Raw genomic sequence first — 16,893 nt, 5'->3', positions numbered from 1 at the left:
TTTTTTTTTTGTCTGGTTTTGACCCACAAGTCTCTAAAATGGTAGACAAAAAGGATGCTGGTGGGTGGTTTTTCTGACATCTTTCAGTTTTCTGGGGTGTAAAGGAGGAAGATGGAGGCGATGGGTACATGTGTAGGCTTAAACTTTCAAGTCCATTACTGCAAACCAGTTGCTCTCCATTTTAAAGTGAGCATCTATGCTGATGATACTTTTTTAGTTAAACCCCCCCAAAAAAAGTTTCCTTAAACATTAAACCTGAAACAGTTTGTGATATCCCTATGGTTGATGTTTCACACTGATTACAATCTTGACTTCTTAGGTTTTTGGCAACATGTTCATCGTCAACTACGCAACCAGCACTTACAGGAGAGAAAGAGAGAGGGACTGGATGCAGGACACCACACTTAAAATGTTCACATCTTCCTCCCCTTTTCATTCCCATTGGGGGATCATCAGTTTTTCTTCAACACCCCGTTTTGAAATTTAAAAGTAAAGAAACTACTTCAAAAAAAGGCAACATTTTCACCCCCCATTAGGTAAAGCGGCTCAAATCTTTCACAAACAGTTTTGAACATCTCCGGAGGGGGGAGGCAGTTTCATGGTGGATTCACGAGCCCCGTAACTGAGACATTAAAGCCGGTTAAAGCTGTCCTCCTTCAGCTGCTCCCTCGCCACCTCCGCAGCTCAGTTGTTCTCCTCGTCGCTGTCGTCGGGGCTGATGGCCGGGCTGTAGGTAGGGGAGGTGGGGCTGTAGCCGGGGGAGGTCGGACTGTAGGTGGAGCCTTTGGGGCTAGTGGGCGAGTAGGTGGGAGATGTGGGCGAGTACTTGGGTGAGGTTGGGGAGTATGTGGGGGAAGTTGGGGAGTACTTGGGGCTGGTAGGGGTGTAGGTGGGGGAGGTAGGGGAGTAGGTGGGCGAGGTGGGGCTGTATTTTGGAGTCGTCGGGGAATAAGTGGGAGAGGTGGGGGAGTACTTGGGCGAAGTCGGGGAGTACTTCGGCGACGTTGGGGAGTACTTTGGCGATGTTGGGGTGTACTCCGGAGAGCTGGGGCTGTATGAGGGTGAGGTTGGGGTGTATTTTGGTGAGGTTGGGGAGTATGATGGAGAGCTGGGGCTGTACGAAGGCGAGCTGGGTGTGTAAGTGGGTGACTGAGGGGTGTAACGTGGACTGGAGGGAGAGTAAGAGGGAGACGTAGGGGAGTAGGAGGGAGAAGTGGGGGAGTAGTTTGGACTGGTTGGTGTGTAGTTGGGGGAAGTTGGGGAATAGGAAGGTGACGTTGGAGAGTAGGAAGGGGAGGTGGGAGAGTAACTGGGGGACGTTGGGGTGTAGTTCGGCGATGTGGGGCTGTAGCTCGGACTGGTCGGCGAGTAGGACGGAGAGGTAGGGGAGTAGGAGGGGGATGTGGGGGAGTAGGATGGAGACGTTGGAGAGTAAGAGGGGGAGGTTGGCGAGTAGGACGGTGAAGTAGGGGAGTAGCTGGGCGACGTCGGGCTGTAGCTGGGCGATGTTGGGCTGTAACTTGGAGAGGTCGGGGAATATGACGGAGACGTCGGGGAGTACGAGGGGGAGGTGGGGGAGTATGAGGGGGACGTCGGGGAGTACGAAGGGGACGTTGGAGAGTAAGAAGGGGACGTTGGAGAGTAACTGGGCGAAGTGGGGGAGTAAGATGGAGACGTAGGGCTGTAGTTGGGGCTTGTGGGGGAATAAGAGGGAGAGGTAGGCGAGTAGGAAGGCGATGTTGGAGAGTAGCCTGGGCTCTGTGGGGTGTAGCCACCAGGGGAACGCGGCTCGTAGGCGGGGGAGGTGGGGGAGTAATTTGGCGACATAGCTCCACCTGAGAAGAAAAGACCAAAGATCGTTTATCTTAAGATACAGAGCAGCACAACTATTAATACGTCCATTTATAAAGTATTTTAGGGAAGTTTAGAGGTTTAAAAAAGCTACAAAATCAATTAAATGTATTGATTATAATCAAACATTTTATTAACAGTTAATCAAAAGATTATTATTATTAATATTATAATACCAGTGGGAGCCACAATGAGTACATGATTTTTACAACTTTTAAAAGTATTGCATTTTTCTGAGTCGTCTTTCCAGCTAGTAGAAAACTAATAATTTTCATCTCAACGTTAATAAAGTTGCTTTGGGCAAAGAGAGTTTTTTTTTCTTAATTAGTTGACTCCTTAACTTCTCTTTCTCTTGTAAAACAATTTAATGCCAAACACTACGGTGCCTTATGCTTGGAACTTAAATAATTACCCAATACGTATAGCAGTCCAGACAGTTTTACAGACATTAGTCCAGTAGAGTACAGTGGAGGAAATCAACTGATCATTTCTACAAGCAGTCATTTTTTATTTTTTTTTTCTCCATGTGACACTACCATATTGTGTACTCATCTAACCTGGAGATGGGATGTATGGACTGACAGGTCCTGGAGACCCTGGTGACCCCGGTGTAGGAGACCAGGCTGGGGAGTATCCAGGAGAGAAGCCGCTAGCATCAGATGCTGCACTGGGAGAGAAACCTGCTGCTCCAGGGGTCATGCCGCTTCCTGAGAGACCAAATGAAGAGTCAGTGAACGTATTGAAATGAAAGAAAAATACACAAGGCAGTGTGTGAATATGAACCTACCAACACTAGGGGACCAAGCTCCATAAGCTGGGGTGGCCCCGGTGTTCCAAGGAGTCATGGCAGGAGACATACCGCTCATGGGACTTGGAACCGAGCCGAAGAACATCCCAGTGGCTAGAAAGAAAAGCACACACAGCATAAACTACAATTCTTGCAACAGATCTATCCAGACACATTTACACTGAAAAAGAAAGTCCACTTACGTCCCGCCACGCTGATGCCGGGTATGTTTGTCGGGATCTCCATGCCGTACTTGCACTTCTCAGCATCTAGCAGCAGGTCGAAGCAGCCGGTCCCTGCTGGGGCGAGCTGGCCAAGCATGATGTTTTCCGACACGCCCTTCATCGGGTCGCACTCTCCGTGAGAAGATGCCTCCATCAGCACATCCACCTGCAGAAGAAGAGGGAAGAAATACCAGATGTTTGTTACAAAGTAGCAAACAAGGATCCAAGGAGTTCCTTTGAGTTGATAAGAAATTGAAATTATACCGTCTCTTCAAAGGAACACTTCATGAGTGGTCCAGTGTCTTGACGGTTGATGCCGTGACGAGTGATGGCCATCAGGTGGCCACGGCAGGTCATGGTGTCACAAAGCAGAGCCAAGTGACGGTAGTTGACGTAGGAGCCGTCGAAGGAGATGACGTGGTACAACTCTCTCTCCAGAGCTTTTCGGACAGCTTCGATGCCCAAAACCTTTGACGGTAAAATAATTTTCAACGATTATCCCGTTAAAAACAAAGGATCTAAACAACTCCTAGTGAAAGGAAAGGAAATGCCTTTGTACCGTGAAGATCTCCACAATGTCATTGGAGGTGGTTCTGACGGGATCGACGTCCTTCTCGCTGAGCACCCTCATGAGGCTCACTCCGTCTGTCTCCAGGATCCACTCCTGCAGGGCCTTGAACTCTCCGTCCTCCGTAATGATGATCTTCTTCTTATTGTCCGTCTGAGGCAGATGCATGTACACCTAAAAGAGACACGGTCAACATGTTTATTAATTTGAATTTTAACTTCTATTCTACTAAAAAGAAACTTGAAAACTTCTGACGCGTTTACCTTGCTGATCTGCTCGATACCCTGTAGCGTCATGTCTGTCAGCATGTTGGACTCGATGCACCTCAGGAAAACGTCGTCGTCCATTTTATCCACAACCTCCTCGTCCTGTACAGGCAGCGGATTCTTAAAATCCAAACCAAACGCTGCATATGGTCTTACCTATTTAGAACAATCACTCACCTCTTGAAACTTATTCTCGTCGCTGTTCATGATTCGAATTCGGAGCACCAGCTTTTCAGCGTTGTCGTCGTTGAAGATGCAGTTAAGGTCATCTCCAAAACCTGAGATTAAAAAAGAACGCAGTGTGACTCAGCAGGGAAGGTGGATTCTTTTGGTGTAAAACCCTGACGGAAAACCCACCTGCATTGATCTTCTCGGCGATCTGCTCCATGGTCAGTTTACGGTCTGTCATGTGCTTCCGGTCGAGCTCGATGCGCAGCAGCCACGGGGAGATGCGGGTCACGTCGAAGTCCGGCATCTCATAGTAGACATTCACCCACTCCTGATCCTCGGCCACTACCGTGTTCTGGGGGTTGGGGTCATAGTAGATGGCGGTATTGGCAGTCACCTGAAAGGAGAAGCTTGTTTAAAATCGCAGCTTTTAAAACACATAACTTTAAAAATTTAGATTCCTTACCTTCCTCAGCGTTGTGTGCTCCAGTCGACACAGGATGTCCTTTGCCCTCTCTGCGTCACGCGCCGCCTGACCCAGCAGGAAAACTGTAAGCGAGGGCGTCTTGGGTCTCTTTGAGATGTTGATCAACTCTTTCAGACGAGGGACACCCAGGGTGACGTTCTTGGCCGACACTCCGGCGTAGTGAAAAGTGTTCAGAGTCATCTGGGTGGCCGGTTCTCCCAGGGACTGAGCAGCGAGAGCACCCACCATTTCACCAGGATGGGCCTGCAAGAGGAGGGGGAGGAGAGGGTCAATCGTTTCACGTTTTGAAACCTCAGCTGAAAATTAAGAGCTCCTGAAACCTTCTAAACATACAATGGACTGGTTGAACTTTGTCTCTATCTCTCCCAGCAGCCAGTCATACGCCTCGGTGGACAGGCGGAACTCCTCCGTCATCCGTTTTGAGCACAGCGTGGACCGCAGGTGGATGTTGAAGAGCAGTGTGGCGTTTTCCTGAGCCTGTCTGCTTAGAGGATCGTCACCGTTGACGATAACCAGCTTCTTACTAAGCTCCTGAACACCTGAGGAGGGTGAACATGCATGTTTGAATGAAGTCAACCCACACAAATTATTCTATTTGTTAAACAAGTTATAAACCAGTTTATGTTAGTCAGTTCCACAACTCATAATTCTTGCAAGTAATGCACATAACTTTAAAAGATGGGTTGGGAGTTTAATTCTATTGTTACCTTCAACAACTCGCAGAGGATTTAGGTCTGTCGGGGTTCGAGTGTTGATTCGGAAGATCTTCTGAGCATTCCAGATCATTCGGGCCAGGTTGCACGGCAGCACCACCTACAGGGAAAGAGAGACATTGCACAAGATGAGCACTCCATACAGTCATCTACAGCGCATTGAGGTTATAAGGGTGATAGAGATTTAAGCATTTCCACAAGTCTTAAAGACGTTAGTAAAATGCAGCATTTATATCTTTATTTTTAACATTATTTCACTTTGGGAAATAATAAAGTATCTTTTAAATTGAATTGAATAAAAGGGAGTAACATTGAGAGATGCAGCTGCAAATCCATCCAGAGCAGATCTCACTACATTCATTTATGCTTAGGATATTCATTTAGAAACAAGTGTGCAACAATCCAGACTCAATATTCTTTTCTCCTTTTTATGCTTGATTGAGAACAGTTTTCTTTATTCCCATTTCTGTACATCTATTTCCTTACATTTTAAACAATTTATTATGTTTACCAGTCATGTTATAAAAGAAGCAGCTCACTACAAGTCCCCGGTTCCCGAGGTCTTTGAATCATTTCAGGAATCCTTACAGCCGATATGATTGCGCACCTTACTGTCACCAGTGGGGAAAATGGCTCGCAGAATCTCCCTGTCCTCCCTCATCTTCTCAAACTCCCTCTCCAAAACGCTCTGCACATGGGCATTTGTCAGCACGTCTTTGACCACATCTTCCTGCAACACCCTTCTCAGCGCACGCTCGTTGGTGCAATCAAAGCGAAACCTGTTGGGATAAAAAGGAGACAGGTGAATCCCGGGCTCTCAGGGCGGCTAGTAGGCGCAGGATGTTTTTCATTTTTGGATGGAGACCGACTTCTTTTCAAAAGCCTTGTTGGAGGGCTTCAGTGTTGCCAGGTTCTGGAACTCGACGTTCTCTCCTGCCAAACCGTCTTCTCCGTAGCGCAGCTGCACCACCTGGTTAATGGAGTTTCGCACCGTTGCGTCGTACTTCACCATCACAGACTCCATAGATTTGATCAGACGACGCTGAATATAACCTGGAAGCAAGGCGAGGTCTTTCTTAGCTGATAGACCTAAAGATCCGCGTGTTTAAGCCAGCCTGCTGCCATCTGAGCATACCCGTCTCGGCTGTCTTGACAGCCGTGTCAATCAGACCCTCTCTGCCTCCCATGGCGTGGAAGAAGAACTCTGTCGGTGTCAGCCCAGCCAGGTACGAGTTCTCCACAAAGCCTCTGCTCTCAGGGCCGTAGTCATCCTTAATGAAGTGAGGCAGGGTGCGGTGCTTGAACCCAAATGGGATCCGCTTACCCTCCACGTTCTGCTGGCCCACCACAGCGATAACCTGAAAGACAATCCAGCACACATTACACTCAGCTCTTTTTAAAACAAATCGACCAGAGCGTTAACGATGCGCTACCTGTGAGATGTTGATCTTGGAGCCCTTGGAGCCAGCCACCACCATGGACTTAAAGTTGTTGTACTCAGACAGGGACTTCTGAGCAGAGGATCCCGTTTTGTCACGAGCGTCGTTCAGGATACGGTTCACCTGGTTCTCAAAGGTTTGCCTCAGAGTGTTACCGGGTGTGGGTTCCAGCTCGTTGTTGTGAGCTTTTTCAATAACCTGGTAGATTAAAAAATTAAAAATGAACAATTAAACTCTGCTTACAAAAAAAGTTAAAGCCTTGTTCTATATGCTGGGAGCTATATTTCCCTCACTTCTATCACATCCTGCTTGGCCTTCTTGATGGTGTTCTGGATGTCCAGGTACGTCTTGGCATCAGCAATGGAGTCACCAATACCAATGGAATGACCTGTTGGCATCAAGAACACATTAATTTCACAATATATAATAGATATTTTAATGAAAGGTGAAAAACATCTACGTTTGATGGACAGAAAGCAACAGTCTGAGGGAGGAATGGATGAATCAAACAAATGGACGGGTAACTAGAAACAATACTTTAAATGAGACCAAAAAAAAGGCGTGGAAAAGTAATTATTTTGCAAATAAATTCTTAACTGTAACCTGAAATGAAATCCAAGTCTTATTAGACTGTAGAAAGCTACCTTCGATGAGCAGCCAGTTGTTGACCACGGTCTGAATGTTGGAGTAGAAGAGTCTGGTGATGTCATGGCCCATCTCCAGGTAGGAGATGTGGACGAGGGAGCCAGCTGAGGTTCCCAGAGACTTCTTACACAGGATGCCCATGATCAACTCCCCGTTCTCCACTATGACCTGTTAGAAAATACATTCTTTAATTCAGCAATCTGTCCCCAGGTTATCTCTTTAACCCATAGGTTAAAAAAACAAGAAAAAACAGCCGTATACCTTGGTGTCGCCAGGTGAGATGTGTTTGTAAGGGCCGCTGTCTTCGTCGTCCGGATGCGTGCTGTGTGTTCGGATCACGTTAATGTGTCCTGGAATGATGAGGCTGAAGATCTGCTTGCCCGTCCACAGAGGACGCGGTTTGAGAATAGCAGGCTGAGGCATCTTCCCATCCCAGGTAGACAGGAACATGAGGAGGTTCATCACCTCACCCTGTGGAGGGGGAAACCTGCAGTAAACACCAAGGATCTTACCAAGCTTCTAATTAGGAGCTCCGTCTACTCACCCTCTCCAGGAACACGTCTCTTTTAGTGAATTTGCGAACGGCGGTGAGGGTGTCCTGCACGATACCCATGACGGGCCTGTTGGACTGGGGTGTGACGATCATACGCGGCACCATGGCCAGCTCCTGAATCTCCGCCCTGGTCTCCAGGGACTGAGGGAGGTGGAGGTTCATCTCATCCCCGTCAAAGTCGGCGTTGTAAGGAGTGGTGACACTGCACAGAGGAGAACCACTGACATCAGCAGGAGCAAAGACCAGGAAAAATTCAAGCTACGCTACAGGAAACAGGGATATGAGCTCTTATCAGCTACTAAAACAAATGTTTTAAATTTGTAAAGAATATTGCAATTCAACTTAAAATACATGAATGAAAAGGAGCAGAAGGAAGAAAATTTATCATCTACCCCTCTTTTAATGCACAGAATATGGATATCAGGCCTTCTTAAAAAAAACAATTTTTTTAACCTGTTAAAATACTTTTTATTGATCAACATTAACCATTGGAATCACTGCTATGATAATACCCTTTAGCCCAGTTAGTTTTCAATTCATACATATGGTACCGGTGCTCAAATAGTACCGAATTTGGACCCTGTAAGGAACTGTGTAATCTCACGTGACTCAAGGTGATATCAGGGACAAAAGAGGCCCGGATTGGGATATTTATCATTTTCTTATAAGCTTCTGAAAAGGTAATAAATTTAGGCTCTCTTTATTTAATACCTGAGGTTGAGTCGGAACGTGGACCAAGGCAGGATCCGAACTCGATGCCCCATCATAGACATTTTATGTAGTGTTGGCTGTCGGTTGAAGATGACGATGTCCCCATCGCACATGTGTCTTTCCACCTAAAGAGGAAAAAAACAAGCAGTTGAAAGCTACAATTTAAATAAATTAGCATCCAAGTTGGTGACAAATGTTGCAAAGTAATATATATGCTGGATTTGACAGATTAAAGGCTAATTCCACTGTATCCATCTTAAGGTGCAAACAAATAGGCGTGTTGTTTTAATCTTGCCTTGTAGCCGATTTGCAGGTGAAGGTCACTTGGTTTAGGGTGGAACCTCAGGTCGATTCTGTCTCCGTTGTCTCGGATGATGTATTTGGCTCCGGGATACTGACTGTTGCCTCTTCGTACCAGCTCTTGCAATCTAATAAATAAATCAAGAAATCAAATGAGCTTTAATGTTGCTTAAGTCTGTAAACAGCAATGCAAAGATGGGAGTCTGGAGCTCCACAGCCGTACCTGTCAATGTTAAAGGGTGTGACGATCTCTGGAAAGGTCATGTTGGCTGCGATGGACCTGGGCACGCCCACTTGGTCGATCTGCAAGTTGGGGTCCGGGGTGATGACGGTTCGGGCGGAGAAGTCCACACGTTTGCCCATCAGGTTGCCCCTAACTCTTCCCTCTTTACCCTTTAAGCGCTGCTTTATGGATTTGAGAGGACGGCCGGACTTTTGCATTGCCTGGCAAAAAAAAAAAATTAAATAAGTCCTTAGCCAAGAAGAAAAAAACAATAACAGGAGGATCAGCTTCTCTTAGAAGCTCAAAATCAAGCTGCATCAGAAATTTCTACACACCCTTGGTAGGCCTGGTAATTCATTGTCAACCATTGTTGCCACGTGAAACTGAAGGAGCTTCACATCCTCAGCGATGACGTGAGCAGCTGCACCGCTTTGCTCGTTCCTTCTCAGCTGGTTGTTGATCTTCACAATGTCCGCTAGTTTATGGGTCAAATCATCCTTTAAAACAGAATTTTTTTCATTTGTTAAACAACCTTTTCTCTCAGCAGTGAAAACAGAGCAGGATGAGGAACAACGACAAACATCCATCTTGAAATCAGATCACCTGGTTGCGAGCAGAACCCTGCATGACCACGGCGGGTCTCACGGCCAGCGGAGGCACAGGCAGCACGGTTACAATCATCCATTCTGGTCGCGCGAACTTGGGGTCCATGCCCAAGATGATGTCCTCTTCATCCGATATCCGCTTGAAGATCTCGTGGACGCGTTCGGGGCTCAGGAGGATTTTTTTCTCCTGGGAATCCTCGTTGACGTGCTTCCATTCGGCATACAGCTCTAAGCCTGAGCGTTTGATGCGCGGCTGGTAGCGTCCACAGCCTCCGTGACCCTAACATACATTTAATCACAGATAAGTGGCTGGGAAATCGGTTGAGAACAGCTTAAGAAAATTTAAACTCATCCAGGTACCTTCTCCTTGGTGATGTCCTCCTCGTTCTCCTGTGGCTCCATTCCGAATTTATTGTCCATTTCCTCCCCTCCTTCACAGATGTTTTTGCCTTTGCAAAGCTCATACACGTGGGTCAAACGCTTCCTTGGCTGGCCCTTGGACTTAACCAGGATTTCTTTGATCTTTGGATTGTTCTAGAAAGAGAGAAGCAAAAAAACAGAACAAAAAAAGGGTAATCAATACAGAGTGAAAGGAAGGCCACGTTTGCTTTGTTTTTTAGTTTAAAACAAACGTAAAGAGTCAAACAGTCAAATATTTTTTCTCCTCTTTTCTTCTTCTGTGTCCTTTTTATTTATCTATTCATTTTAAACTCTTGCTGCTTTATGTGTATGTGTTTTTATGTACGGCACATAAAACATTTGTTGTTAAATGTGCTATATAAATAAATTGGATTTAACTTTTAAGGTAAAAAGCGTTCTTCAGAGGTTATATAAACATACAAAAAAAAAGGGTAGGCTGAAACACTCCAGAAGGAAAAAAAGTATCAGTTATTACAAAAAAATAAAACAAAAGAATGCTTATTGGCATCAGGATATTACTGATTATTATGACTAGTTCATAAAAAAGTGCTACTTTTCCTACTAACTTATAAGAAAACCACTTTTAAGAGTATTGCAACACCAGTCATTAAGAATAAATGTGTTAATTTTTGATTAAGCTTTTAAAACTCAACACCATTTATCCTTTTTTATGTTAAATAGTGCATCATTAAAGTATTTCTGATTCTGATTCTACAACATAGAAGAGGAGGTTACTAAGCTCTAAATTTAAGATGTTTATTTAAGATGCTAATGGAGGGCAGAGAGTTTTTAGGTGTCTGTAACTTTAACCTCAGTGGGTTTGATGCTATAAAACAGGTAGGGACATATCTTTCATTAGAAGTTGTGCCTACTTTATGGCAGATTTTGCAATAAAGTTCTAAAATCATTAGTTTTATTTCCTCCTGATTATTGTTCAGGCATATGGCCCCATATGGCGCCCCTGGCCCTTCGCTGTCCACTATAGACAAGCAATGAGCGGATACATCAAACTCTCTTGGCTATTTGTTAAGAGGATTATTGAAAACCTTCACTTTTAAAAGAATATATATATATATATATATTTATTTTTTTATCTTTTTTTTAAAGCTAAGGCCTAAGCCCTTGTGTTCTAAAAATTAATTAAGTTCATGAAGTTACAGTTATTTTACAAAACAACAAGCAAACGACAACTTAATTGCTCCAGCAGAGAGAACCTGTGCGATGCAGAGGACAGTGTTGTATAGAGCTGCTGGTTGGTGGAACCTTCAGTTGCAATAAGGAACCAAAATGTTAGATGTTTTAAAGTCATTCTGAAAAATCTTTCTTAAATCAATGTTTTATATTTCTGATTGAGAGTGTGTTTTTTAATTTGTATTTTTCCTTTTATGATAGGTGTATATTGTTACTTATGTATTTACTGTGGTGAAGGACCACACAAAGACTTGTTGCTACCCTGATGGGCAACTAATATAGTGCAAATGTGCACACTTTGGGTTCACTTTCTTCATTCTAGTGCGTGAAATAACTTTATTTGTTGAGAAATTAAAGCTAATCAAATAAATTTTCAATTTAATTAAGAGATGCTCATAATTTGAGTGTGATTTACACTTTCCTGTCAAACGTCATAGGAGTTGGCAGTTATTGACACTCGAAAGCATTAAGTGTCATTTTTTGTTGGAAGAGCCTTTAATACAGTAAAAGGCATGCTTCTGATTAGATGCTTCAGATCATGGATTTAATCGTAGAAGTTATTTTTGACAGAATATTAATTTTTGCTTAGAATAACTGTATTAAAGTGAAGGCACTTACCGAATCCACCAATAGTTTGGAGCAGAAGAAGCAGACACATCGGAGAATCTTCATAATTTTGGATATGAAGCCGACGTGGAAGACCGGCTTTGCCAGCTCTATGTGTCCAAAGTGGCCTGGGCATTCAGTCATGTTGCCTGAAAGAAGGAATGTATTCATTAGGCCAATATATCCATGATTTGTTTCAATTAAGTGATTAAACCATGACAAAACTTTTACCTGCACATGTCTGACATCTCCCACTGCGTTCTATGACCCCTTGTCTTGGATCCATAAGGCCACCGAGTTTAGGGCGACCTCCTTCTGTAGTTTCGGGGTACTTAATACCCCCTTCAGTAACTGACATCCGTTTCTGATGAAGACAAAACAATTTGATTTTATTGCTGCAATAAAAGCGATATTTTTTACTGATACCAAAATGGACTGTAATAAACTCAATCTGTTACTGTAATCAAACTTGGCTAAAATTACCTTTAAATATTTCAGAACAAATAACTAAGCTTAAAAAGTAAACACAAAGCTTGTGTAACAATAATTGTCAGTAAAACGTTTTTGTATTCAAGACAAATGCAGATTTATTTCCATATAAAAAAAAAAGACATAACATATAAACAAAACATTCATTTTACATTTTTGAAGTTTTATTTGTTATTCCAGATAATATTTCATAGTACAATGCTAAAATGGTACAAACAGAAACAAACTCTAAATGTTAAGTCATAAAACTTAACTAAGATAGCAATACAGACGTAAGGGTTCAAAGGGGGGGGTATAGTCATCTAAATGCATGTTTAGATTAAAAGTGTTGTGCTTAAAGTTTGATTCTTTTTGCTCAACTTCCTGCAACATGCCAGTTAGCTCAAGCTCTAGCCTTCCACAGTTAGCTAGGCTAGGCTAACTGCAACACTTTCCAGTTGCAAACAGAACCATGTCTTTGACTTAGGTGTTAATTACTTTAACCTATAAATACTTTATAATTTAATGTGTCAATTCTGATACAGTTATCGGATTAAATAGAAATCCCAACCCGAAACAGAAAACCTACAAGTTCATCTGGGCTGATGACGCCGAACTGAACTCTCTTGATCGTGCGCAATGGGCATGCGCTGTCACCGGAGGGCGGTCCGTGCATCCTGTCTATTCAAAGAGACGCGTCCTTCCTCGGCACGCCGCTTTGTGAGCAGGAACAGGCTGTAAATTGTCACCTCGACTCCGGTCGAGCCGCCAACGGTGACCGGAAAGTCTCCGAAGGCAATATCCCAGGTATCGCTGATGTCGGCTGCCTATGGAGCTGAATTATTTAACTTCAGTTCCTATCTATATAGAACAACTACCGCTCCCTCCCCTTTTCCGATCTACTCACTGGAGCGCTCTGAGCGCTTCTGAGAGTTGAGCGCTCCGACGCTTGATTATATAGATTGGGAGCTCGCTACGGGGATGCCTAGTCATATAAACAAGGGCAGTTTTCTCAGAAGGTGGGGTATGAAACTCAGTAGTAACACGCTTATTGGCTGTTCAAGGCACCGTTATGAATAAATAAAACGATTCGACGCACAGCCAATTGGAGTACACGTTACATCCACTAGCAAATAAAAATTAAAGGCGGGTGCTAAATTCTTAGGAGTTCATTCTCATTGGCTTGCTTCATCGACAAAGTCTGACGCAAGCGATGATTTTCATGCAAGGTATAAATATTTATGAGACACAGCTTGGATTGGTCGTTTTTGTCATTAAAATTAAGGAGAGAGAAAGAAAAGCCCAATAGTGATGAAGAATTCAAGCTTTGTTAAATAATTTAATGTAGAACCTCCCATTTTCCGAGTTTTGCCGAGGCTGACCGATTCGACTTTCTTCCCTCTGAGCAAAACTAAAAAAAATCTCTGTTCTCTCGTTCGTCTCGCTCTGGATCAGCCTGGGCTCTAAGAAAAGAGGCTCAGAGCAAAGGCCTATTCATGTCGTGATGAAAAGAGGGAGTATTATTAAATAACATGCAAGTTTTATACTTAAAACATCGCACAGCGGATAGGTATTTGAGATATTTTAAAGTTCTACTAAGATTTGTTTTTGTCTTTTAGTATTTTTGGGGCATTTTTGGGACTTCATCAGAAGCATCGGACTCAACTACGACGGATGGCCGAGCAGAGGAGTGGGGGCTACCGCCTGCCCGCTAGGAAACCCCCGGGAAAGCCTTAACTGTTTTTTAAGGCTAATTTCTTCACAGAACTGGATGACTTTAATGAATATGTGTTAGGTTTTTGCTTTATTTCAGGATTTTTGGGTGACTTGTTTATAGATTCGCTTTATTTTTTTTTAGAAAAAAGGACAGTTTTCTCATAGGCCACGTTTCGAGTGAAAGCTGAAAAGCAATGATTTTTTTGCGTTGTGTTACTTTGATGTTATTCCTAAACAACTGAAATGGTTTAAACATGTTTATGACTGATCTGCACCTCCAAAGGTAATAGTATATTTTTATTTATTATGTTTTAATCGTTTTAAGAAAGATTTGATCTTAGTGTTTTAAATTACTTCAACCAAAAGTGTATTTTTCCACGCTGTTATGTACTTTTTTGATTTATATCCTGTCAGACTTGGCTTTGTTTTAATTTAAGAACGTATATAAGTTGTTCCCTGTTTGTGAGGCTTACGTTAATTCTCAAAGGAAGGCCCGACGGTTTAGCTTCGTGTTCAACTTAAAGTTAACCATTTTACTTTTAACTTTATACGTCTCCGCTATTACTGTTCAATTATATATGTATATATTAAACGTGTGAATAGTTAAAACATCTGTTAGCTATCAGGTCAGTTAAAAAACCGCTAAAACGACGGTTAGCTCCCCTGCTCTGTTAGCAGCCAACATGGCGACGTTCCGACTGTAAGGCTTCTTGTTGTTAGCGGGGAAAGATGGAGTCTGGAATAATCTCTCCTGTTTAAAGAGCAGGCAAGATATGCGCTTGTCTCGTTTTCCTTATTATACGGTCGTGTTCGACGAGAAAGAGTGGCTTAGGTCGACGAATTGTCACTTAAACATCATAATGTTCTGTTATTGAAAGGTACAAGCTAGCTTGCCAGAATGCTTTGAGTGGTAAATCCTACGCTGAAGCCATTTTGTTAGCTCACTACCTGTTTCTGAGAAAATAAATAGGGTGACTGTTTAGTGTAACTAGTCTGTTATAACAAGCTATAGACGGTGTTTGAACATTAAATTCAGTCGTATTTACGTTCGGTTGTCAAATATAAATTAGATAAACCCTCTTATGTATTAAACAATAAATCGCCTTATAGTAAAAGGGGACAAAGGCGGCAGGCACAGAAATTGTAATAAACGGTGTTCAGAGAGGGACATAACACAACTTTAAATCGTTAAAAGTTCATTTGTTGTCTGTTTTCACACTAAAAAAATCCAAGTAGAGGATCGTTAATGTTATGAGACCATAATGAATTCGATTTTACAGTAAATTGTTCTTCTGCCTCCTTACTGTTGTAATTACACAGTGTTAGCTTGATTAAATGTTTGCTATTTATGTCTGATCACTGATGATCCCCATTAATCAACCCTTGTCTTATTGTATTACTTGCTAAAGTTTGTGTAAATAAAGAGTCTGAAGAAACGTAATGGGCGACGTGTGGATCATTTCATAATTTTACATAAGAGTGCTAATTTCTTGACTGTGAAGTGAGTTGAAATAGTTTCAATGAATGTAATAACTTGTGTATTCCTAATTTTTTTGGGACCAGTTGTTCTAAAGAAAACGAATCGCTGAAGCCAAGATGACAGGAAAACAAAACTTAAATGATCTGCAGATCCACTTGGTCAGGAATGCAAAGAGGAATGCGACAGTAAATCACTTTGTTCGCCATGTGCCATGCTATACCATGAGTGTACAAAGGAGTCCTTATTGGCTCCCCCCTCTGGTTTTCACTGTGAAAAGCCTCCACAGTACAAGATATTTCACAACCATATTATTAATGTGAACGTATACGAGCCAGGAGGGCTTTCAACGAGCTCCCCCTGCTGGTGAAATGTAGTATGAGGTTAGTGCCTGCAGCCACAGGTGCAGTTAAAAGAGTCTTGAAAATATGATTGTAAAAGCAGCCAATAATCCAACGATTATTTGCACTGATGGTGTAGTTATGAGTAGGATGCATCTTTTTTGCACAAAATTAATTGTTGCAAAGGTTATATTGCTCAAATATTATAGTTTCTTTGCTTTATTTCCAACCATTACTCTCAATAATTTGATATCTTCCATTTCTCGTGGCTAAATATTCTGCAGACATTAGAGGGAAATAGTGAAAATTTATCCTGGATTGCCAGCATGTTGCTTTTTTTATTCCTTTATAGGGCACTCAGTGAGAGACTTTAAATATCTAAATTTCAATCAAAGAGTGCACTGCAAATATCTGAAATCTAATTAAGTAAATTTTTCTTAATATAAGTGCATTTTCTTAACTTGAGCAGCTAAGTTACACACAAAAAAATTACATTTAAAATAAGTAAAAAAAATGCACTCAACTATTTCAAGTGCATAATATCAAATAATCTAATTTGAGGATAAAAATGCTCCTTTTTTACTTACTCAAATTAAGGGTAAATACACTTATCTTAAGACATTTTCACTAATTTTTAGATCTTTTTGTAGTGTGCTACTGAAATCCAGGACAAGACCTTATTACCTTTCTAACATTTAAAAAATATGGACATTTTGATGGTAAAAAATGCATGTCGATGTAGTAACAAGAAACGGCAACTTGCCCGACTATATTAAGAAAAATAAAAGTGCTTCTGTAAGAAATTCATGAAAAACACTCCGAGTAAAAGAAACATTTTTTTAGGTACAACATAACCTTAGAGGCTTATTAACCTTTTAACTTTCCATTTTTAACTTTTTAATTACGGTAGCTTTTTGGGCCTTCATTTGTAAAGGGTATGCAAGTGATCAAAAACAGTAAGTTGCCGTATAAGGGGTTAAGTTAGTAGGTACTTTATTTTGTTGAAAACAAAACAAACTCCTAATGATCTAGTTTTAATGCTAGGTCATGAAGTGTAAAAATAATTTAATTTCAAAGTCAATATATTTAGAATTCATATTTTCTACTTTCCTTCATGAGAAAACAAGGTTTCTG

The 16,893-nt window shown here is 42.2% G+C and overlaps 1 protein-coding gene across 1 annotated transcript; it reads right to left on the bottom strand.

Moving 5' to 3' along the window:
* Window positions 1-12,901, bottom strand: polr2a (RNA polymerase II subunit A). Its single transcript, XM_038284937.1, has 29 exons — window positions 12,815-12,901; window positions 11,989-12,121; window positions 11,770-11,906; window positions 9,901-10,074; window positions 9,539-9,820; window positions 9,271-9,432; window positions 8,936-9,156; window positions 8,708-8,840; window positions 8,413-8,537; window positions 7,693-7,903; window positions 7,410-7,619; window positions 7,148-7,316; window positions 6,797-6,891; window positions 6,498-6,701; window positions 6,200-6,422; window positions 5,934-6,117; window positions 5,672-5,843; window positions 5,059-5,164; window positions 4,685-4,890; window positions 4,331-4,594; window positions 4,054-4,261; window positions 3,874-3,974; window positions 3,694-3,798; window positions 3,422-3,604; window positions 3,127-3,330; window positions 2,842-3,028; window positions 2,639-2,752; window positions 2,409-2,558; window positions 1-1,835 (listed from the first exon to the last, which is right to left on the bottom strand). Exons 1-29 carry the CDS (start codon window positions 12,899-12,901, stop codon window positions 685-687), a joined length of 5,901 nt encoding a protein of 1,966 aa, XP_038140865.1. The 3' UTR covers window positions 1-684.
* Window positions 12,902-16,893: the final 3,992 nt, after the last annotated feature.

This window comes from Cyprinodon tularosa, unplaced genomic scaffold (assembly GCF_016077235.1).
Source record: "Cyprinodon tularosa strain WSP-4 unplaced genomic scaffold, ASM1607723v1 ctg204, whole genome shotgun sequence".
NCBI lineage: Eukaryota > Metazoa > Chordata > Actinopteri > Cyprinodontiformes > Cyprinodontidae > Cyprinodon > Cyprinodon tularosa.
This window is presented reverse-complemented; position numbering and strand designations above follow the sequence as displayed.

Bases quoted from the DNA above. Each gene is read 5' to 3' on its own strand.
- polr2a (XM_038284937.1), bottom strand. From the start codon at position 12,901: ATGCACGGACCGCCCTCCGGTGACAGCGCATGCCCATTGCGCACGATC. The intron at 9,157-9,270 runs GTGTGTAGAAAT...TTTTTTTGCCAG, and splicing joins AATTACCAGGCCTACCAAGG to GCAATGCAAAAGTCCGGCCG. The intron at 6,892-7,147 runs GTAGCTTTCTAC...TGATGCCAACAG, and splicing joins CAACTGGCTGCTCATCGAAG to GTCATTCCATTGGTATTGGT.